The sequence below is a fragment of the Ziziphus jujuba genome, chromosome 2 (assembly GCF_031755915.1).
Source record: "Ziziphus jujuba cultivar Dongzao chromosome 2, ASM3175591v1".
NCBI classification, from domain to species: Eukaryota; Viridiplantae; Streptophyta; class Magnoliopsida; order Rosales; family Rhamnaceae; genus Ziziphus; species Ziziphus jujuba.
Genome location: NC_083380.1, coordinates 12,246,811 through 12,270,666, shown reverse-complemented (window position 1 = coordinate 12,270,666; position 23,856 = coordinate 12,246,811). Strand labels below are relative to the sequence as shown.

Sequence of the window (23,856 nt, the reverse complement as noted above, 5' to 3'; positions counted from 1 at the left end):
CTTCTTGACTGGAAATTGAGCCTAGATTTTGCACTGCGATTAATGCTACTTGATTGCTTGTATAACTTATAATGGAGTTGTTAATTATTGAGATTATTATAGGCTACATTGCTTGAGTACGTAATCCTGCTTGTGGTAGAGTTTTTCAATCAAATAGGAATGGAGTTGCACCCTTTTCAGGATAAACAAGAAGTTTACAAGGAATTTAATGCCCCTAATGGAAAATGGATTGTATTTATGAAAAAAAGTTTTAAAGGGATGAAAGAGTTTGCCACTGTGCCATGAAAGTTTTAAGAAGCACTTTTGGTCAAAGATCAATCTGCGATTAATCCTACTTGATTGCTTGTATAACTCATAATGGAGTTGTTAATTGTTGAGATGATTATAGGCTACATGGCTTGAGTACTTAATCCTGCTTGTGGTAGGGTTTTTCAATCAAATAGATATGGAGTCGCAACCTTTTCGGGATAAACAAGAAGTTTACAAGGAATTTAATACCCCTAATGGAAAATGGATTGTATTTATGAAAAAAGTTCTGAAGGGATGAAAGAGTTCGCCACTGTGCCATGAAAGTTTTAAGAAGCACTTTTGGTCAATGATCAATCTCACTTTCATAGCTTTGAAAATGGTAATTGTTCTTCTGCAGATTCCTGGTAGAATTTAATGTTACAAATCTAAAAAGATTTCATTGAGAATTCAAACTGAGTTCCTTCATGAAACAGACAAATCCAAAAACATTTCTTTGGTCCATTGGTATTTACCATTTTAAACATACTAACTTGCATCAAGGGGACAACAATGTTGATGTCTGAATCTCATGACAAAGCAATGAGACTCTCTCCACAACCTATGAAATCTATCTGAGGTTACTTTCAAATGGAATGAATGCTAACTGCTTTGATGCTAAAACAGGAATGGATATCCGGCATTGATGGGTATGCCCATATCACCCAAGAGAATGCCTGCCACAAAAGCCCTGGAAACTGAATGTCTCAATTATTTGTCTCTGTCATACACAGTTGGGAATTATTCACAAGCAATAAAGTTTGATATACCTGGCAACTGGACTACACCCACTCAAAATACCCTTCTTTTTTGAATTTTTGACATAAATCTTGAAAATTGTCTAAGTCAAAGTTTTCTAGATATTATTGTATGAGGGTCGGTCCATGATGCAAACATTATTTAAGAACCTTGGTTTTTTCTTCACGGAGAATTTATTACCTAAAAAAAGAAATGAAAAGAACTCCTTTCAAAATTTGATGTTATTAAAAGAAGTAATCTCTATTCTGTACCTTTAAAATTTGTCAATTGCCAAATCAACCTTTGACAGCAGCATTAGCAAAAACAGTTTCCTTTTTTTTTTTTTCCCTTTCACTTTTGTTCTCCCACTTGCCCATCAATCTCCCATTTGCCAAATCATAATATCTCAGAGAGCATCCAATGCAAGTGAGGTCCAGAATTAAAGACTCCATTTCTATTTTCAAATTGGAAATTCTTATTGCCTCTTTCTCTTCATCAACCATATTTCCCGCCATTTCCAAACCAACCAACCAAATCCCATTTGACCACCCATTCCCACATGCACTTTTTCAATTGCTAAAGCAACGCCCAACGCTCCCTAAGCTGAAGCAAATTCATGCCCAAGTTGTCACTCAGGCATTTTCACGCCATTCTTCCATAGCCACTTCTCTCATACATTGTTATCTCTCTGCCGATAACATCAACAGCGCAAGATCATTGTTTGATTGTTATCCTTCTTCTTTGCCACCCATTCTAGTATGGAACCTCATGATCAGGGCCTACTCCAAGCTGCAAAATTCCCAAGAATCCATTTTTCTTTTCAAACAAATGCTGGCCATAGATGGGTCTGTCAAGTTTTTCCCAGACAAGTACACATTCACCTTTGTCCTCACTTCGTGTTCGCATCAGAAAGGAACGTACTTTGGAGAAATAGTTCATGGGTTAGTGATAAAAAATGGGGTTGAGTCGGATTTGTTTGTGGCCAATTCGGTGATTAACATGTACTCAGTTTTTACAAGAATGAAAGATGCACATAAAGTTTTCAACGGAATGCCTGAGAGAGATGCATTCTCATGGACTAGTCTTTTAAGAGGGTATGCGAAACATGGGGAATTTGGTATAGCTTGTGAACTGTTTAATGTGATGCCTGTACGCAATGAAGTGTCATGGGCTGTTATGATATCTGGTTTTGTTGGCTGTGAGAGGCATATTGAAGCTCTAAGATATTTCCATGACATGTTATGTGAAGGCAAGGTGAAGCCTAACGAGGCTATTCTTGTTTGTGTTCTGTCTGCCTGTGCTCATCTTGGTGCCTTGGATCAAGGGAATTGGATTCATTTATATATAGACAAGAATAGAATCCCTCTGAGCACCAATATCTTTACTGGTCTAATTGATATGTATGCAAAATGTGGGAAAATAGATCGTGCAATTCAAATTTTTAAAGGGATTTCTAAGCGGGATGTTCTCAATTATACAAGCATGATCACTGGCTTGTCCATTCATGGACTTGGTAAAGATGCTGTGTGGATTTTCTCACAAATGCTAAGTGAAAATGTAATGCCTAATGACATTACAATTATAGGAGTGTTAAATGGATGTAGCCATTCAGGTTTAGTAGAGGAGGGTTCTTCAATCTTCTACAACATGGAAAACTTGTGGGGAATCGTTCCCAAGGTTGAGCACTATGGCTGTTATATTGATTTGCTTAGCCGTGCTGGTTTTTTGGAAAGGGCATTTGAAGTTGTCAAGAGTTTGCCCATGCATCCTGATATTGTCATATGGAGGGCTTTACTTAGTGCTTGTAGAATTCATCGGGTTGTTAAACTAGGAGAGCAAGTTATGAGACACATTGAGCAATTAGACCTCTCTAGACATCATGGAGGCAAGGTGCTCCTCTCAAATCTATATGCTTCTCTTGGAAGATGGGAGAGGGTTGCAGAAGTGAGAAATCTAATTAGTGAGGAGAAAAATGAATCAAAACCTGCGTGCAGTTGGATTGAGGTCAATGGAGTTGTTCATGAGTTTCGAGTTGCTGATCAATTGCATCCTCTGATTGCAATTATTCGAGAAAAGTTGAGTGAAATTCTAAAGAATGCTAGGTCAGGGGGCTATGTTGCTAATACAAGGCAAGTTTCATTTGATTTGAGTGAGGAAGAGAAAGAGGAAGCAGTTGCTTATCATAGTGAGAAGTTAGCTATTGCTTTTGGGCTGATGAGTACGGAGCCTGGGACTCCAATTCAGATAGTGAAAAATCTCAGGACATGTGATGATTGTCATTCAGCTTTGAAGGCCATATCCAAAGTTTATAAGAGAGAATTGATAGTCAGAGATCGTTCTCGTTTCCACACTTTTAAAGATGGAATCTGCACATGCAATGATTATTGGTAGCCATGAATTCTTTCACTGTAAGCAATATAAGTTGCATGCGAGTTGCTGATCAATTGCCTCCTCAGATTGCAATAATTCGAGAAAAGTTGAGTGAAATTCTGAAGAATGCTAGGCTAGGGGGCTATATTGCTAATACAATGCAAGTTTCATTTGATTTGATTGAGGAAGAGGAAGAGCAAGTGGTTGCTTGTCATAGTGAGAAGTTAGCTATTGCTTTTGGGTTGATGAGTACTGAGCCTGGTACTCCGATTTGGATAGCGCAAAATCTTAGGACATGTGATGATTGTCATTCAGCTTTGAAGGCCATCTACAAAGTTTATAAGAGAGAATTGACAGTCCAAGATCGTTCTCGTTTCCACACTTTTAAAGATGGAATCTGCTTGTGCAATGATTATGGTAGCCGTGAATTCTTTCACTGTAAGCAATCTTCGTTGCATGCGAATGCTGTGGTCAACTTCATAATCTCTCCTATTTCCTTTTGAATGGAAATTGACTTTTCTTTAGCGCAGAAACTTTATGAGAAAATAATTTGGATTCATTATCTTGCAATAGAAATATGGTCGCTGCTAAACAGAGTAAATTTTATTCTATCCATTCAAAACCAATAGGAAACTTCTAAATGTTATCTGAAGTTAATTGGAAGATTTTACCCCATGAATGTGCATGACATAAGAAGTTCAACAGTCACTTCAGAGACTAGAATCCTGAATAATATTAACTCAATAATCTGGTTTCTTGTGACCTTTATTTTTTTTCAGAATACAGACAACTTTTAGTGATGTTATAAGTTTGTTCAACAATGGCAAACATCCGATGGCCCGCACGAAAGAACTTTATGTATTTTGTTGGAATCTGAAGTCCCATACACATAATTCACCGAAGTTTCATGCTTAGAAAAAGCTCTTTGGGTGAGCTGGTTGCGATTGTCCTACTCAAAAATTTCCCAAGAAGTGGAGCAATATTCTTAAAGTTAAAAAAGTATATTTCAAAATGAAACAAAAAAAGCAAGGGGGAAAAAAAAAACATCTTTTGCAAATGTTGGCTCTGGATTGTCTTGCTCTGATGGTGAAGGCGGATGATAAGGAATTAAAGAAGCCACGAGTGGGGAAGTTTCTGCTACTTCCAGCGCACTAACAAAGATCATTTTGATGCTTGTCTCTACTCTAGAAGTCAAAAAGTACAGGTATTATTGATTAAAGGTAATTAATTTTTTTTTGGGGGAAACTTTTTGGTTCGTTCCTTTTTGCTAAACAAAACTTGTGTGCTAGTTGAATGATGATATGTATCTTCCATTTTGAGCACACAATTATCTTACACTGTCTGTTGCCACAGCTTAGATACATTGTAATATATCAAAGTCCGCAGTTTCTTGATGATGACTTCTTGCATGCATGAACGACACCTTTTTAACTTTATTTTGGTCTAATGCCTGCATTATCATTGTCATATATATCTTATTCCCTCCTCTGAGGATATTATATATAAATATAATATATATATATATACATATAATATATACTACATAAAAAGGTCAGCTGAACAAATTTTTAGTACTGACTTGGATTTGAATATATAATAGAATCGAAAGGGCAAATTTTACCACACTTTATAGATTATGTAGAAAAAGAAATTTTCACATATTGTACCAGAAAAGTCTAGACCCTATAGTTTATGTAATAACCCATCTTATATGCCTTAGAAAATAAATACTTGACCAAATTATTTATTGTCCTTGTAACGTAGAGGAAAAATTAAAACCTATGATCTCCAGTGAAAACCTATGATCTCCAGTGCTTATTATTCTTGTTACTAATAAATTTGTTGAAACTTTCCTGTCTGTGACCGAGTGACTCAATAATTTACGTCTTTTGTCACCCGATAATTACTACTTTTATTTTTTCTCCTTTTCGATCGGAGATTGATGACTAATTAGAAACACTATGCATGGTATCCTTTGAATAATGGAGAAGATTTTGCTACAGTTTCAAACAGATTTGATGTACAGTTTCAAATAGATTTGATGAACCAATAATTCAACTTCAGTTTCATCTGATCGCTACCAAAAGTCCTAGCTACAGTGACAACCCACTCAACGATTGAATTTCAACCTTCCAAACCAGCTCTCTTTCATCTATAAAAATTTTAACTTCCAAGTACCCTCTAAATTGCATTGAAAATACACTTTGACTTATAAATCTAAAAAGAAGAAAAAGAAAAAAAGAAGGGGAAAAAAAAAGAAAAAGAAAGAAGAAGAAAAAAAAACTAAACTAAAACAACAACCATCCAATATAATAGCCAATTTTTTCTTCTCATAAGTTGAAATTCCATTACAGTAAGAGCATCTGAATGTCACTCTCTTCTATACACAAATATGCATCACTTAGATCTGAACCTGAACATAGTTTTCACTGCCTCTTTTGTGTTTTTAACCATTTTGATTTTCAGAGTCTTTAAGAGGTAGCATGGCGATTTTCTCTGCAGGTAAAAATTTGAGTGATCCATTTGAATTCCCTTTTAGTTGCTTACGCATCATGTGGGAAGTTAGGAAACATGCATTATCAAATTCCAGCTTCTGAGATGCTTTTCAATGAAGGTTGCCATGTTCTTGACCTGGCTGTGGCAGAGGGAGTTGCTGTAGTTGTCCTTGGTCGGTGTCTCTCATGTTTTATGATCACCTGGAAAAATATTTGAGGAGATCGTTAAGAGAGAGGCAACATTTTTTTTTTTTTTCCATGAATGAAAAAGTGCATATTCCACTAGCACAACTAGTTTCATTTCAATTATTTTATTGTTTCTTTCATTCATTTATTACTCATTTATTAATTAAGCCCATTACTTAAGGGAGTTGAAGATTCATCAATTATTTATCTATGTATTTAATTATCTAGGCCTTATTTCCTGATTTTATGCTGATTCACAAATAAAAAATTTCTTGTTTGATGCGTTTTTTGTCTGAATAATGCTTTTTACTATAAAAAAAACTTAAAATTAATAAACAAACACAGTGGCTGCTTGAAGCAGAACTTGAGGAAGGTGGGTTTGAAGAATGAAGGAAACTCATATTTGAAAAAAAAAAAAAAAAAACAAACCGAAACAAAAAGACTCTTCTTCAATTTGGAACCTTATGTATCAATCTGGATTTAGAAAATACTAATTAAATACAAAAGAAATTGACAAAGACAAATGAGAAGTGTAAATTGAGGAAAGTTTTACCTGGTTGTCCTTCTCCAGGAGCTCAGAACCTCTGGTTGCTATGACTGGCCCTGAACCTGGCTTTTCTCTCTGTCTCTCTAATGGCTTTTCCCCTTCTGGATGGTTCTTTTTCAACTTTGCTTGTTTCTTTGCCCACAAACCTTTCATAACCTCTGAAACCCAGATAAGCTAATAAGATTTAGAAACTTCCAATCTCAACAAGAATCCCAATTCTGACATCAAAAATAAAAAAATAAAACAAAAATGACAGAGAAGACAACAAAATAAGAGTAGAGAACAAACCTTGAGAAGTGATGAGTCTATAAGCCTGACCAAGAACAAGAGTATCAGTTGGCCTCAGAAGCTTGATGCGTGTTAAACGAACTGAATTGTTCTTGTTATTGTTGTTGTTGTGGTTGTTTTCATTGTTGTTTGGTCTCTCATGGTTTGCAACATGTTCATTGGTTTTGAGAGGACACAAGGTGGTGGAGATGAGAAGAGCAACATAATGACCAGGGTTCGTCTTCATAACCTCACTGGCACTCACAGGCCAATACAATTTCTCTACTTTCCCATTTGGGTGTTGTATAACCAAAGTCGCTGCATCAATGGCTTGGCAATTCCCCATCTTTCTCTCTCTCTTTTCTCTGAGTAAAACCTGAAGGAGATGATGATGATAAGCAAGAGTGGGTATGGAAGAACAAGAAGGGGAGAAGGGAGAGGGTTTTTAACCTATGCAACAAGCTCTTTATAGCCACCACCACCACCAACTATTTGCCACTACTACTACAAACGCATTTTTCACCTCCCCATACTTTTTCCCATCAATTTACACCGCTTTTGCAGCCTTAAAATTAAAATATGTATATGTTTTTTTTGACAGTCTATAAATGGGTGTTTGCAGCAGTGTCACAATCAATCATGACGAAAACAAAGGAGGGTTAGTTTTGTAATTTGAGGGAAAAGCAATGTGGGTAAGATTGTCCAAGAGGATGTTACGTGGTGGGTTGTGATTTGGTTTTGTGATAGGGAACATAGATAGTAGGGCCACAGGCCCACAGAGTTGATAAGCATGAGGAGCTTCGTAAACCAAACAAACGTTACGTACTTTTTTTTTTTTTTTTTTTTTGGGGGGGGGGGGTTTTTTACCACCGTTACTTTCTGATCCCATTTATTGCCACGTCATCATTATCGCATATGACTCGTTTCTTGAACCGTTACAGACCCTACGTGGCTTATCTTTGTAATTCCCACGCGCTATTTTTGTGCTCGTGGAACATACAACACATTGGGCTTTGTTTTTTTTTTTTTTTTTGGGACTTATGATAATTCTTACTTTTTTTCTTTTTCTTTTTTTGACTTTTTCAAGTTCATATTTTACCTAATAATTTAGGAGATTGCTTCATGTCAAGAAAAGCTCAATTTACTCGTTTTTATTTTTAGATATTAGTCTATTCATTTGATATGTTATTTATTAGCAAATTTTTATGACTTCGTAATAAATATGGTCGGTGGAAACTTTAATTATGTGTTTGATAAGTATGTCATAACTTTTTTTTTTATCTAATATTAAAGAAAATTTGAAAACAAAAAATCTATTGTAATATGACAATATCCTATAGTATAAAACATAATTTGCACTAGCATAAGTGATGAATCACAATTTTTTTGGGGCCAATATTTAAAAGTTGTTTTGGTCAGCAATATTAAATTGTTTATTTGGAAAAAATAAATCAATTGACAAATTATTAGAATGGAAGACTTCTCTACTTTGTGAAATTAATAACGAAGAACGACCTTCAATGGAAAGGAAAATAAATAGAGAAAAAAAAAAGGAATAATAATTGAAATAAGACAGTATATAAGCATCCATATAAAAATATATTATGGTAGGCGATAGAGCAAAGACCTAAAATTGGAAAATTTAATTTATTTAATTTTAAGGGACCACAGAGGAAAGAGAAGACACCGTCCAAAATGCACGCAAGCACGCGCTACGAGAGAGAGCGTGGGCGTAGAGTAGAGTAGGAAGTGACGGGATGTGGGGGGGGGGGGGGGGGGCGTACGTTTCGAATTGCCCACCGAACAAGACCAGGAGGACCAGATAGAGAGAGAGAGAGAGAGAGAGAGAAGCGTGAAGTGGTTTCGTGTTTTTTTTTTTTTTTTTTTAAATGTTGTTTTAGAGACTTACAAAGGCTTAAAAACGTGAAAAAGAATAGCGAGTTTGCATGTGTTCTAATGTGGACCCCAGTTTTTTTACCACCACCACAACCATCATCATCACATATTCATCATATTCATATAAGAAGACTGCCTAGAGAGAGAGAGAGAGAGAGAGTCCCTCCCAAGTTCCAACACACGTAATAAGTATGTGTCGCGTGTGAGCGGTTCTCTTTTCTACTCTCCCTTTCAGTTTTTTATTTTTTTTAAAAAAATTTTAATCCAACCAAAATATATATATATATATATAAATTCTAGAGGATCATATTTGAAAAATTAAAATGAAATAAATTTTACTGTATATATATATACTGTTCTATATGCAAATTGGTCGGCAACATAAAACTAATATATATATATATATATTTATTTATTTAAAATAAGACGCATGAAATGGCATGCGTTACTGGTAAATTTTCAACACCAAGCCTTTCATATTTCCACATAATTGACCAAACTATAAATATATATATATATATATATATATATTTCTTTTGGTTGCGTTTTCCATTTACTTTACAAAAATAAAAAATAAAAAAGGCATGAGGCATCCCTTTTTAGTTTTTTTCGTTCGTCCCAAACTTATTCTCTAAGGATAGTCGTTAAGGCCGCATACAGTGGTCAACAGATAATGAATTGGTAAGATACTTGGTAGGTACGCTAAATAAATATATATATATATATATATATATGTGTATTTGGAGAAAAAAATTGAAAACCAATATCCTTAAAAGGCCGCCACCAAATTAACCCTAAAAAAAAGTGTAAAATAAATAAATAACCATAATACGTACTATTAAATATTTTCTTCCTATTTGTTTTCGAAAAACTTTTATTTATTTATTTATCTTCTGTAAAGCTTCTTCTTTCTAATTCCAATTTAAATATGTTATATGGAAATAAAGAAGCAAAACAACTACTCTTTCTTGGGGAAAGAAGAAGAGTTCAAATCCAATATTTTATTATATATTTTGTAATATAGTGCAGGAGATTCAAAAACATTATCAAAATAAACAATGTCATTAACCATTAGATTAAGAAAAATTATTTTTCTTAGCATTATTTATAACTATTATTGGGTTTTTATGGTTGCTTCGTTCATGAATATAATCCCTAAATATCCACTGGCTGCTTCTTTTCTATCTTCCCTCCGAGGCAACAAATATATATATATATATATATACACACACACATTCCTAAATACCCACTGGCTGCTTCTTTGCACCTTCACCCATCAAATGCCTTCTCCATCTTTGACCTCTCTAGAGCCCAAATGATAATAATAATAATAATAATAATAATAATAATAATACAATAAATAAAAAAGAAAAATATTGGAAGTATGAAAAGTTTTTTTTTTTTTTTTTTGGGGGGTTAAAATAGGAGTATGAAAAGGTTGCATGCTGGAGTGTAGTAATTGGGAGCAAACATCATTGAACATTTGATGCATATTAGGAAGTGGAGCCACCACTCAGATTTTTCTATTTTTTGAAATCCAATGGCTGGCACTTCTTATGGTCCCACTGCCCTTTTTTTTTTTTTTTTTTCATGTATCCCTACTACACAAATTTAGGATCCCATGTAAATCTAAAAATAAAAATAAAAAATTTGAAAGAGGCATCATCATTATTGTAACATAAAAGAAATTAACTATAGAGATTTACTTGACATATGCTCTAATATTGGAATACTCATCAATCATGACCCATGAGGTTTTCTTTCTTTTTTTCTATCAATAATGCTCAAAAGAAGATATCCTCAATTTAAAATTAATTCAATCATTTACATTCAGTTGGATCGAATTGAGTTTTTTGTTTTTTGTTTTTTTTCAATGACTTTGTAAGGTTGAATGTAATAACTATGTGAGAAAATTTGGTTCTAAAATCTTTCTAATTTATTTATTTACTTTCTTTTTTTTTCCCCATATTGGGGAGCTTTTGTAACTGGCTGGTTCTCTTGGGATAGGGACTTTTCTTTCTAAAGTTGACTGTTATAATTACCCACATCCTGCAAAATTTGAATGGTAATTTGTTACCATACTCCTCATTCTCTCACACCACTTGTTTTTAGGTAATTTTCACTTTCAATATTTTCTGAGAATCCAAACTGAATATGAGATGGTCAACTATTATAGGCTTTAAGATAGTGACAAAAGTTGTAAGCCAAAAAAAAAAAAAAAAGATAGTGACAAAAGTAATTAGTCTCAGACAAAGAATAGAATTTGTCAAATGGAGCAATTAATGCAAAGAAAAAAAAACTTGCATGAAGATCAGTTGCTTAAAATAGCCATGCTACCTAGCAGCTGCCTAGGAAGAAGAAGAAGAAGAAAAAAAAAACAAAAGCTATTATTAGGAAGCTTGTACTTCATAAACAATGATATGCTAAAAAAATCAAACTTCATTTTTCAATTTAGACAAGCACACACTAGTATGCAAATTACATTAACTAACATTTTTAAATAATAAGGAACCCTATATTATTGAAGAAAAAAAAAAGAATAAATAGCACATGCTTGACCATTTCATGTGAAGTAAACATGTTCACGTGCCAAATTCCTGTTCTCAATATCTTGAAATACTACAAATATAACTACTGGAATTGGCATGTAAATTTTTACTAAGTAATAAATATAATATTGAAGGTGAGTAAATCCAGTAAGCATTGAGAACCTTAATATCTAACCTGGGAATTTGCCACTTTCTTTTTTTTTTTTTTTTTTTTTTTGGATCGAATTTGAAGGAAAGATAAGAAATAAGGCATAGAATAGTGATGTCTAAGTAGATCATGAAATTTGACTCCAGTCTCTCATCTAGATCTTTTCATTCTTAATCAACATTCTTTGGCCAGCTTTCTTAATCTTTAAGACTGAGTCTACTCCATGACTCTCTGTCTCCATGTCATATGGGCAAATCTTATATTTTTTCCTGCCTAGTGGCTTCTTTCTCTAAAGTTATAGCAGCTTTTTACACAATACAAAAAACCCAAGCAAAGAAGTATGAGAGTTTAATTTAAAAAGAAAAATAATAAAAAGAAGAAAGAAACCATTATGTATTGTTTACCATAGTGATTAGATTTCGAATAAAAAAAGTTGTTCAATCCAAACTATAGAAAAAATTGGGCGTATTTCACTTTGTCCTTTTAATATTTGTACTAATTAGTATTTAACCTTTAGAGATTTTGTGCATTACAACTACAATCCATATAGGAATGGATGGTATATATTAATCCAAAAAAATATATGAATGAAACAATATAGAAAGACGAATGATGACTTTTTGAAACTAGAGGGGTTAAATTGTGTTTAGACCAAATATAAGGTATATAAGATGAATTATATTAATCCCAAAAGATTTAGAATGAGAGTTGTTCAACTCAACTGTAAATTTATATACTAGATTGTATAGAAAAATTTGAAAATGAAAAACTTAATATGAGAAGAAGCTTAAGTATGCAAATGGGTTGTTAAGATTTCGTGACAAAAGTGAAGCATAAAAGAAATAGTGAGGAGATAAAAAGATAATGAAAACGTTCTTTTGCTTATAATACAACCTGATCTGATAGGCATAAATCCTAGAAAAGCATATCTTTAACATGTTGTTTAAGGCTAAGCAGCCATGTGAATTGTTAGGTACATATAATAGCTTCCCAACCTTTTAATTGATGCAATGGTTTTTGGTTCGAAATGTATATGGCAAAAGTTTTGGGGCTACATCACATATATAACATTAAAATAAAAGATATAAGAAACCCTTTGTACAGAATCTGTACAGCCATAAAATATGTAGAAAATCTTCAACTTTTTTCCAACGGTTTGTGCTTGATTCTAAGTATTTAAAAACTAGTGGGTATCATTCAGTTTCTTCTCCTTTTCATGAATTGAATTGAAGTGGGTGGATATGTAAGTATTTTCTGTAGGTCCCAATGTCATAGCCCTTAGCTTTTAAGACCTTAATAAGACCTCCACCAAACAGGCATAGACAGTATTTTTTGGGGAATTTTATTAGAAGCAGGTTTTTGTTTCTTTCACTCTCATTCTGTGTATTTTGGTAGGGTCCCCAAAATTGTCACTTCCTTGGCATTTAAATGTATTATTTAGAACCATTAGGGTCTCCACCAAACAGCATACAAGATGTTCTTGAGATTTTTGTTAGAAACTGGTTTATTGTTGTTTTGTTTGTTTTTGTGTGTATGTGTGTGTGCTTGTTTTCTTTTGTTTTTTTAACCTTCTCTGACACAAATATGTGTTACAACTTATAGACCAATAAGTAAGGCATTTTTATTTCCTCAAAAGAAATATAATATAATTAAGTAGAGGCTTGTTTTGTGTTTGTTTGTGGATATTTTTTTCCCTTTTTAAGTGCTTTATAACGGGGGATCTTATTGGGTTGGTAGTGTTTCCTTGAGTTGTCAAGCTCAGTGAACAGCCTTAAACCCTGGTCTCTTTGGCCATTAGAGCATGACATAAAGAGTATTCAATGTGTATACATGTATATATACAGTACCTTTATAAATATATATACCATTTGTAGCCGACAACTCAGACATTCACTTATTTATAAGCTCTTTTTTTTTTTTTTCTTTTTTTTTTTCTCTTTTCCCACAATTTCTTGTGTCATGTCAATGAATTCAAAAGTCAAACTGGGGTGGTTTTTCCACCACTAAAGCACAATTTAACCTCATTATATTTACATTATGCTCAATCTTTCGTTATCTTAGAGGCATTAAAATCTTTTAGTTTTTATAATACAGAAAAAAGTAGTACAACTTGAATGATGAAGATCTATGATCCTGATCCACTATTGAAATGTTTTAAGTTCAGGTTGGATCAACAAATAGTTCAGCTGGGGTTAACAAATTTTGTTTATCAAATTATGTAGTTGATAAGAAACCAAATTATAGATTCATGGAAAGTGAACCCAAAAAAGCTTGGATATACCCGATCAAAGATCTTGACTGTAATCTATAACCAAATAATTCTTCAATCTCATTGGTTAGTTAAAAAATCCTGTTGAATTTTTTGGATTTGTTGTAATAAAATCCAGGTTATGTTAATTTCTATAGAGGTAAAATAAGCATCCAAAGTAAGGAGCCAGCAAATCCTAAAAATTTGACAATGTGACATGCTCTCTATGTTGCCAACATGACCACCTCTGCAGAAAATTGGCATTTTCTCTGCTTTTAGTGTTCAATTGTCCAAGAAACGCCCAAAAACTTTTACATCAGGCTGCTGCTATTTTTCTTTTTCTATTTTTTTGTTTCCAAATCAGGATGCAAATTAGTCAGTGCTTGCTAGAGCTATTAGAAAAAAGCAAAATTCGAAAATGGTAATCACTTTTACTTTGAATATCCAATGAGAAACTCACAGTGAGTTTGACCCAATATGACTTTAAGAACTCTAGTTTCTTCTTCTTCTTTGTTTTTTTTATTTTTTTTATTTTTATTTTTATTTTTTTTATTTTTATTTTTTTTTTATCATCTCTAAGAACTCTGGTTTGAGTTTGAATTTTCTAAATTTTCTAATGAAATGAAAAAGAGAATGATTTCTTGACAATCCAACGAGAAGTTTAGTGGGCCTCTCCGACCCAATATTGCCCAAATACATTGTTGCATTCAGAGCTTTTTATGAAATAACAATTTTTTTTATTGCCAAAAACCCAAAAAAACAAAAAAGGATAAAAAATATAAAAAAGAATAACAATTTTTGTTTTTCCCGTATTAAAAGTTGTAAAAAATTTGATGCCCATGATATTTTATAAAACACATTAACGATATTAAAAATTTCCATCCACATGATTTTGAAGAAAAATGTTCCTCAAATCAAAGTTTTTTATTCCATTTTGTTTTTCTCCGATTTACCAGTTCTCTTTATTTTCACGAGTACTAAGAAATACAAACAGGTATAGAATCCGACACTGACTAAACCAGTTCGAGAGAAAATTAATGAAGGATTATAAACCCAGAAAATCCAACACTCCTGATTGTGCATCTGCCAAATTCTAGTGAAAAAAACATAATATGATCGGTCTTATCGTTACTTTACTGGACCTGTCCCAAAAACAATTTAAAAATTGAAGAAAACAATTCAGTAACACAAAACAAAACCAATAAAATTTTAAAAAAAATTAAAACCAATCAAAATTAGCTAACATGACTAGCAAATAACATAATTACAACAAGGGTTTTTAACAAATTTAGTTGAATTCATTGGTTGAAGCTTTAAGATATAGTTTACAGCATGCCATGAAATTGGTTGATAATCTAGAGATATACTTGAATGAGATTGCATATATAAAAACGTAAAATTATTATAAAGCAAAGCAAACATCCAAAAAAAAAAAAAAAAAAAGAGGAATGGAAAGCAAACTTCTTCATTGCTAATTTAAATTAACTTCCCTCGGATTTACAGCAAGGAATATAATGAAATAAATGTACTAAAAACCACTGTATAAAGGAAAGACACTATGTTATACTGCTGAAGCGTGTAAAAAAGATTTCACAGGAAACGGAGAGAACAATGGTTTTGTAATTTGATACCAGAAAGAGCTTTTTGAGGACTTTCCGCAGAAGGATCAGTCCTCAGCTCCTGATAGCTCAGTCTCCGCTGTCATGACGATCACACAGATGGGAAATATTTGTTCAGGTTGAACGGCAGTGAGTAGAACTCCTGGCTCCTTGTATCGCCCGAGTAGGACCAGAATTTGTCCCACCAATGTTTACCTCTGTCTTTCCTTATTCCAGCATCCCGATGCAAGGTATTGTCCAGGAAATAGGCCAAGCAGCCAGCAACAAATGCTTTTGATTGGAAAGGGACATTAATAATATCATTGAACTGCCAAGTACAGAGTGACAAGGTTAAGTTAGTGGAGCTTATAACATACTATCATATGATCTTGATAAAAGCTCGTTGAACCTTTTACCGGAAAAAAAAAAAAAAAAAAAAAAAAAAAAAAAAAAAACAGGATCTTCAAATACTTGTTTCATACCCATCTTCCACCGGTGTGGACTGGACCATAACCATTGACTAGAGTATATTCATTGAAATACTGTGGCACAGACAAACCCAAAAAGATAGAGAAGGCTAGTATGAACTTTGTTCTGAAACTGTTGAGATTGCAAAACTGAAGAAAGCTAAGACCTCCAGCACCTACACATATTTGAACAATAAAACAGTAAACCATTCAATTAGACCAAGTAAAGGAATCAGAAGTCCACATATGGAATGGTTAACCTGTTAGATTCGAGACACATACCAACATAACCAAAGAAAAGGCAATATAAAGCAGCAATAATGGGTGCTGGGATTGAAGCAAAGAGCGCTCCAAACTTCCCTGCAATTATGAAATAATGTGTAATAACGATTATAATTTGCTTATGAAGTAATCAAATACAGAATGGTTTCCATCAGAAAATAAGAAGGAAAATACTTACCAAGAATGGAGAAAAATATCATGAATCCAGCCGAAATCTGAACTACCCTTCGACTGCCAACACGCGTCAAGGCCAAAAGACCAGCATTCTCTCTGCTCAGGAAAAAAATGTTTTCAGATCAAGGTGGAAATTCTGTGATTCGGTAAAATAAAGTAGAAAACTAAAGCATAGATATTAATTTGAACATTCTTACACAGATACTGAGGATCCATTAACAGTTCCAAACAAGCCAGAGATCAGAATGCCAACTCCCTGTGTAGAATGTAGGATTATACACCAATGAAAGGAATTCAATGTTGACCTTAATTTGAAGGTCAGCAAATATGAACTGAACAAGAAGAATATAGGTAATAATACTATTGCACTACTTTGACCAATATAGCAACCAGATGGTCCTCTAAAATTCAGAACATCTAAATTTTGTAGTCTCGCTAATGATGAAAAGAGGAAAAGCAACATCTAAATTTTGAAGTGCACATAAATGTTGATATCTATTTGTGCAATTTCAATTGCTTTACTCATTTTTTCATATGAACACCTTATTTTACATTCATAGTGATTTTGCCTGTTTCCTTATATCTTTTCTTGGCTTTGTTTCCCATATGTGTGCGTATATTTGTCAATACAATAGATAATATAGTGGTGGCTAACTTCCAAAAAGCACCATTGATCCGCAGCCAAACCAAGGAACTCACATAAAATGTCTTCCTTAGCTCCCACAGTTTTCTATTATTATCATACGTTAGCCTATCATTGCATCTTTTAACATGAAATGCAGATAGAAATGATTCCACAACATCATAACTGGAATTTGAGAAAGGTCTCACCAACAGTCTAGCTTTCTATAAATTCTGATCAAATTGTTTCTAAATGGAATGACAAGACTTTGTTGCATACCTGCCAACCAACACCACGGCTGAGAATAGAAGGTGGTACCATAGTTGCACTTGAAAACCTTGACACCGCAACAAAAGCCCCAGTGGACTGTTTAAATCAATAAACATGTATGAGAAATGACTAAATTAGAAGGGAATGAATACAATAAAATCAACAAAGAAAACAGGGAACAATTTTTGTGAAGTATCTCTTTGACACAAGGATAATTTACTTGAATAAAAGATGCTAAAGTAGTAATAATAATAATCATAATAATAATAATAATATAAATAAAAACAGAAAGAAAAAATGCATGCTGATACAAAAAAGAATAGGAAAAATAAAGTGCATTTACATTGGAATTTAAGTGTTATGAAGCGGTATGAATGCAAATACTTTAAATCGAAAAACTCATTCATAGAACCCAAAGAAAGGCACTGAAAACAGCTACAGAAGCTTAACAATTGGCAATGGCGACAATGAATTTTGAATCTCCTATCTTCTTTATAAAGCATTACATGAACAAAGAAAAGCAAAGAGAACAGACCTCCACAAGAGCAACAAAAGAAGCCATCATCATGGCAAAGGCTTCACCAGCATCAAAAGAAGGTGCTCCCCATTGAAAGGGATAAGGAATTCTTATCCTGCAAACCCAAATTTTCATTAGAAATACATTTTCCACTCATCAGTTAGCAAACTGGTTTAAAATGGTAAGGAAATTTTAACAAATCAACCATGTAGAATCTCTCAAGGTAGCCATGTCCCTTGTCTCAAGCCAGAAAGCTAGAAACATTAGCAACTGAAGCTCATAAAGCAAAACTAAAACATTTCTAATTCAGATTCAGGTCACTCGTCAAACTATGTAGCTGTGCCCCTAACTTACACAAGTTAACAATTATTGCATCAGTTGTGAGGCCATGATCAAATGAAATTAAAACTTAGTGTCCATGATGATAAGTCCATTTTTATTTTAATTTATAGCCTTTTTTTTCTTATTGAGATGGGGGTTGGGAAATTTGATCTCAGGACAATGTGGTAAGAGTGGCTTTGCAGTTTTTGGACCATCATATGAAGCATTAATACCATAATAATAATGTCAACCATCACATTAATTCATAAGCATATTAAGTATGATCTTATCTCAAGGCATTGCATTTTGAGATTAATCAATAATCAGAAATGCTGAAAAGGGCAACTACTTGAAGGACTCAACCAATACTAACCATGGAGCAGCACCTAAAAGACCAGCACGATCAGTACGGCAGCTTGCCTGTGTTTTTGGGGCTGCATCATTATAAGCTCCACCTACGGTGAGTAGATGAGCATAAATCCACACAATAACCACCGTAAATATGACAGCAAAACGGTCAAAGACATGTTTTCCCCTGTGAAACACATGGGGCATATACTGCATAACAAATCATCAAATCTTATACTTATTAGAAACATCACCTTGCAAATTACATATAAATATATATATATATATATATACTTTTTCTATGGTGCAGATATCTGCATGTTTTTTTGACTTGCAGATAAACATCATGCAACATGCTGTGGGGAAAAAGTGTCCGATAACATGTTGCATAGCATGTATCCACAAGTTAAAAACTTGTAGATGTTCGCACCATAGAAAGACTATATATCTATATATATAGAACAGTAAGCTAGAGATTATAATAGTTTAAGATAACCCAAACAGTTGCAATAAACTACACATGTCACACATCCAGGACCATCACCTGTGAAACAAACACTAAAATAACAAGCTCCGGCAATCCAATTTCCACACATTTTGCAACCTGAGCATTCAAGCCAAGGGTTAACAAACAATATAGCTAAACAATTCACTTCGTAAGCGATGATTAATGCTGCAGAATAACACTTACCCCAGGAAAACCCAACTCGTAGAGCCCAAAACCAACTAAAGCTACCAGAGGAACAGCTGAAAGTGGACTCAAAAACCTGAAGAATAGAAATCGAAAATCTAATTAACAATAGCTTCTGAATTCCAATTGTTTCTAGGACAAAACTATTTTGGAGAAAACATTAAAAGGCATCAGTGCAAACACTCTTAACAGCCTTAACAAATATTTGACAATAGTCTTTGTAGTCGAGGGCTATTACTTCTCCAGTTCCCCTTTAGAATGGGAAGCCTACAACTTTTTAGTTGGAAATGGTAAAGAATCCTATTGAGTGGTAATCCCTTTAGTTCCCTTGATCAAAAAATACAAAAAGCATACAAAAATACACCACTCCGAAACTCCAGAAAATAAAATTGACTTGTAACTCAATAAAAACTTGCATGCACCGCTCATTACTCCAAACAAAACAAACTTGCATAGTCTACTTGGGTGCTGTACAGAATGATCTGAGATGCTAGTGCAAGCCAATTAGTTTACATTAATTCAAAAGAAAAATTAAGATACCCAAGTTGCCCAAGCATTATTTGAATTCCATTTATCGTGATCTGTGAACCAACCTTGCAACATTACGCCAAAGGCCGCTGAACCCTAAGACAATCTGAAGAGTTGAAGCAACAATAAGAGAACCTTGAATTGCCCGCATTGTCCTCTTAAATTTCTGAAATGATAAAACAACATAGTCATTAGAACCGAAATGATCAAATGCTTCTAAGATTTATTAATGTATAAATGTGCATGATATGGTTCTCCATTTAATTGCTCCGAAATTTATCATATGCCTCCCAAGAAAATCAGTTCAAAAGCAATTGAAAACAAACTTCTCATAGAAATATTTGATGCATTATTGTTATTTTATACAAATACCACCAAATAAAATGGTAGGGGTTCAGATGATTAAACCTCAATAGGATCTGAACTATCACTGAAGCGACCAGAAAGTATAATTGAAATTGTAGTTGGGACAAAGGTATATGACCCTCCAATTACAGCAGGTAATCGAGTCCCAAACAGTGTCTGCAGCAATGTGTTTAAACCAGCAACAAAGAGTAGGGTCTGGATCACTTTTGCCTTTTCCTCCTAAAACAATGTAAACATGATTTACTCATTATGGTACACCTTTTAAAGAAATACTTAATTTTAACCGAATTGAAGACGAATTTATATCAAAATCTTTGTTAAGTCTTACATTTCCACCTCCCATCTGGGGAACAAGAGCTGTGGGAATGAGAACAGTTGTACCAAGCATCACAAGATAATGCTGGAAACCGAGGAGAATAGCCTCAGCTGCACAAGACATAACCCACATTTTCAATAAGTTTATTCATATTCCTTGCTGGCAAGGCTAGTGACAGTATAAGAAAAAGGATTTAATTTGAGTATAGATACTCAAATAACTTCTATGATATTAGATTACCCAATATCTGCAAGTCTAACAAAAAAAATTCAATCAAAATTTCCTAATTTAAACAAGATGGCAAAAGAGAATTCAGATAGTCACTTTTGAGATAGTATTGAAGAAATGAATCAATCAAATTCAGTTAGTCACTTTTGAGATAGTATTGAAGAAATGAAATAGATTGAAGAAATGAATCAATCAATTGACAAGAAATGTGTAATATTATTCTTTATTTAAATAGTGAAAGTATAACTCCGACAAACATTAGTAGTAGGTATATCTTTGGATTAACACTAAAACATAAAATAAAATTCCCAAAAAATTAAGCAGAAAAGGTCAACAACTATTTTTTTTTTTTTCCTTTTACAAAATTAGAGAGTTTTTGTCACCTTCAGCGTGATAAAAATTAAAAATTAAAAATAAAATTAAGAAAAAAAAATTGTCAATAAAATCAGCATAACAATGCTGCTTATTTTCCTTTTTCTTTTCCTTGCGCAAAAACGATGCTCCTTAATTTAAAAAATAGAATTTTACTTTTTCAAAAGAGGTATCTCCACCCCCCACCCCCCCCCCCCCAACCCCCAAAAAAACAAAAGAAAAAAAAAGAAAAAAAGAAAAAAAGAAGGTTACTTTCCACACTGAAATACGGAGAGAACAAAACCAAAAAAGATAAATAAATAGATAAAAATCACGAAAAAGAAACATGCTGGAAATATACCAAAGGATCCAGAAGAATCAGACTTATAATAAAGACCCACCAATAATAATCCAAACCTTTTCTTCAAAAATAAAAATATGAACAAAAATTTTAGAATCCAAATCAAGAGGATAATAAACAATGAAGAAAAGTGTAAGAAACATGGATTATATTTCACTCACGCCATGGAGGCGGACTGGTAATGCAGTAAGAGATGTTAGGTAGCTGATCCTTGGGTGGGTGTGGTTGTGGCTCGCTTGGTGGCTTTGGTGCACCTCCTCCTGACATTATTCCCTCTTCCTCTGCAACTTTCTCTCTCTAAAACACTCTCTCTCTCTCTCTCTAGAGAAAACACCAACAAGTATTCTGAAATGAAGCGCCAAATCAAGCAAAACCCAGATCCCAAATCTAGCAAAAAACCAGTAAAAATGTGCAGAAAAACAGAGAACAAAAAAGACTCAATAATTTGATGACCCAAAAGATTGAACCACCCACATGTAATATCCCCACTAAACTCTAAAAACGAAATAATAGAGATGGGAACTGTGAGAATGAGAGAAGAAAAAAAAAAGAAAAAGAAAAAAATAAAAGCAAAGGAAAAGAGCAAACGAGAGTGTAAATAGAGAGGTTTGATATAGTGAACAAAAATGGGTGTTTAATAATTTGCCCAAAAGATAATAAGAAAGTTAAGTAAAAGTACCTTTTAACTATGTTCAGAAGCAAATTGAAGTGGCAAGCTTAAAGTCAAAAAACCAATATACCCCACACACCTTCAAAAAAAATTAATAATAAATAAATAAAATAAAAATGCTAACTTTGAAAGAGAAAAAAGATAGGAAAACCAAAAACCCAGATGGATTTTTATTTATTTCTCTATATATATTTTTTTCTGAGGAAAAACCACACTCTTAAAAGCAGTATAGAAGGTGTGACTTTGAGCAGGTGAGATGGAACAAAGGGCAAAAGGCAAGAGATTGATACAAAACAAAGGTTTCTCTCTCTAGAAACTCTCTCTCTCTCTCTCTCTCTCTCTCTCAGAGCAAGTAAGGTACAGTTCCTCTGGAAATTACACTCTAACAAACTTATTAAATTTATGTCTTCTTTTTTCTTTTTCTTTTTTTGCTTTATTTATTTATTTTTATTTTCTTTTGTTTTATTTTCCCTGTGTTTTTCAGTTATGCAAGAGGACAGAGAAGCTCAGTTTAGCCAGCTTTCCATGGTTTTAAAAAATGTGACTGACAAGGAAATAATTCTTTTTTTCAAGTTCAGAAGTGAATATACGGCACCGTTTTGATTGGCACTTTAATCAAATAAAGCTGGTCTTGGCTGTATCAAATTTCCTGGTTTCCAAAACTCCCTAGAAAGACGAACCCAGTTTTTTTTATTTTAATACTAAAAACTATAAGTTCGGTGTGCGAAAAGACACTATTGTCCTCACGGTGAAGCAAAGTGTGTGCCAATCAATACGGAGGGATGGGATAGGGAGAGGTGCGAATCTAGATATGATACGATGATACGATTCGAAAACGATACAAAATAAATAGATTTAAATTTATTATAAATAGATTTAAGTTATAGCAGGATCAATCCGTTTAACATAATTATTAATCGTATCATTTTCGAGTTAATCTATTTAACTTGAAATTTATTCGTTATTACCTATTTATTAAACGTATCAATTTCAATTCGACACGATTATAGATCTATTACAACCCATTTAAATTATAATTTTATCCATAATATAATATTTAATAACTAAAAAATATTATAAATTAAAAACTTTATAAAACAATTTTCTATTATTAATTTTTTAAAGATAAAAATAAATCTTTAACAAAATAAAAATAAATAGGTTAATTTTTAAGTTAATAGGTTAATTTTTGAGTTAACGAATCAATTTCAGATTAACAGGTTAATAGGTCAACACGATCCATTAAAATAATCGTATTAAACGGATTGTGTCATGTTGACCTATTTATAAACAGATCGGCTTAGTATTTTAGGTACCTGATGCAATTAATAAATGGATCGTATTCGAATTAGGCATTTTTAATATGATTATTAAATGGATTGATACGAACACGATTCATAAACACGAATGGCCAGGTACAGAGATAGATAGGTGGAGGGGTATTTTGGGAAATTGGTAGAGTGTAATCACGTGTTGGCCGTAACAGGGGAATATTGGGGGCCCCCAGATCTTGAGCCAATAGCAAAAGAAAAGACAGCCGACAAATTCACCTATCCCCAAATTCAGTCAAATCCCCCAATCACTCCTCTTTTGTACCTTTTTCCCCTACAACTGGCATGTTCATTTACCTTTTTATCCCTTTCTTTTTAAGCAAAACCTAATTATTATTATATATATATATGTTTTTTTCCTCTTTTTTTATTATTATTTTTTTGAATTATTATGCATGATTTATTTAATATTGTCAAAAAGTGAAGTATGGAGATTTGGATTTTCTTGGGCACATTCATTTGAATTCTTTCATCCACCCTTTTAGCTATAAACTAATGTTTATTTATATGTTTTATTTAAAAACTTCGTATGCAGGTAGAAAGTCGTTATTTGCTTATGCAGTATGCTTTGTTTTTCTATAATGTCTAAATCAACAAAAATTATTGTACTAAGAAAATATATAAATATAATAATATATATATATATATATGTATTTAGTGGATGGAAAGCATTTCTATAGAATTAA

General features: G+C 33.1%; 4 protein-coding genes across 6 annotated transcripts; 2 read left to right on the top strand and 2 right to left on the bottom strand.

Moving 5' to 3' along the window:
• The first annotated feature begins 1,189 nt into the window (after positions 1-1,189).
• LOC107418439 (pentatricopeptide repeat-containing protein At5g66520-like) lies at positions 1,190-5,656 on the top strand. Its single transcript, XM_016027138.3, has 2 exons — positions 1,190-3,831; positions 4,173-5,656. The coding sequence occupies exon 1, from the start codon at positions 1,444-1,446 to the stop codon at positions 3,412-3,414; it is 1,971 nt and encodes a 656-aa protein (XP_015882624.1). The 5' UTR covers positions 1,190-1,443; the 3' UTR covers positions 3,415-3,831; positions 4,173-5,656.
• Positions 3,417-3,896, top strand: LOC107418440 (pentatricopeptide repeat-containing protein At5g06540-like). Its single transcript, XM_016027139.1, has one exon. It carries the CDS (start codon positions 3,417-3,419, stop codon positions 3,894-3,896), a length of 480 nt encoding a protein of 159 aa, XP_015882625.1.
• Positions 5,657-5,682: 26 nt separating the features above from the next.
• On the bottom strand, positions 5,683-7,429 carry LOC107418447 (uncharacterized). The gene is made up of 3 exons (XM_016027144.4): positions 6,910-7,429; positions 6,628-6,779; positions 5,683-6,089 (listed from the first exon to the last, which is right to left on the bottom strand). Exons 1-3 carry the CDS (start codon positions 7,232-7,234, stop codon positions 5,973-5,975), a joined length of 594 nt encoding a protein of 197 aa, XP_015882630.1. The 5' UTR covers positions 7,235-7,429; the 3' UTR covers positions 5,683-5,972.
• Positions 7,430-15,178: 7,749 nt separating this feature from the next.
• LOC107418469 (nucleobase-ascorbate transporter 6) lies at positions 15,179-22,282 on the bottom strand. Of its 3 annotated transcripts, none has more exons than XM_016027167.4 (15): positions 21,849-22,282; positions 21,331-21,514; positions 20,242-20,339; positions 19,956-20,132; positions 19,613-19,713; positions 19,020-19,095; positions 18,873-18,932; positions 18,354-18,538; positions 17,678-17,774; positions 17,152-17,238; positions 16,448-16,506; positions 16,255-16,346; positions 16,077-16,154; positions 15,810-15,970; positions 15,179-15,655 (listed from the first exon to the last, which is right to left on the bottom strand). In XM_016027167.4, the coding sequence occupies exons 2-15, from the start codon at positions 21,434-21,436 to the stop codon at positions 15,440-15,442; spliced, it is 1,593 nt and encodes a 530-aa protein (XP_015882653.1). In that variant the 5' UTR covers positions 21,437-21,514; positions 21,849-22,282; the 3' UTR covers positions 15,179-15,439. The 3 variants fall into 3 exon arrangements, with proteins under 3 accessions (XP_015882653.1, XP_015882652.1, XP_048329715.1); XM_016027166.4 differs by having other exon boundaries at positions 21,331-21,556; positions 21,849-22,281; XM_048473758.2 differs by lacking the exon at positions 21,849-22,282 and having other exon boundaries at positions 21,331-21,812.
• Between the last annotated feature and the right edge of the window lie 1,574 nt (positions 22,283-23,856).

Coding starts and splice junctions, on each gene's coding strand:
- LOC107418439 (XM_016027138.3), top strand. CDS start 1,444: ATGCAAGTGAGGTCCAGAATTAAAGACTCCATTTCTATTTTCAAATTG.
- LOC107418440 (XM_016027139.1), top strand. CDS start 3,417: ATGAATTCTTTCACTGTAAGCAATATAAGTTGCATGCGAGTTGCTGAT.
- LOC107418447 (XM_016027144.4), bottom strand. CDS start 7,234: ATGGGGAATTGCCAAGCCATTGATGCAGCGACTTTGGTTATACAACAC. Junction 6,780..6,909: donor TAGACTCATCACTTCTCAAG/GTTTGTTCTCTA, acceptor TCTGGGTTTCAG/AGGTTATGAAAGGTTTGTGG. Junction 6,090..6,627: donor TCCTGGAGAAGGACAACCAG/GTAAAACTTTCC, acceptor ATATTTTTCCAG/GTGATCATAAAACATGAGAG.
- LOC107418469 (XM_016027167.4), bottom strand. CDS start 21,436: ATGTCAGGAGGAGGTGCACCAAAGCCACCAAGCGAGCCACAACCACAC. Junction 20,133..20,241: donor CCCAGATGGGAGGTGGAAAT/GTAAGACTTAAC, acceptor ACATTGTTTTAG/GAGGAAAAGGCAAAAGTGAT. Junction 19,714..19,955: donor ATAGTTCAGATCCTATTGAG/GTTTAATCATCT, acceptor TTATCATTTCAG/AAATTTAAGAGGACAATGCG.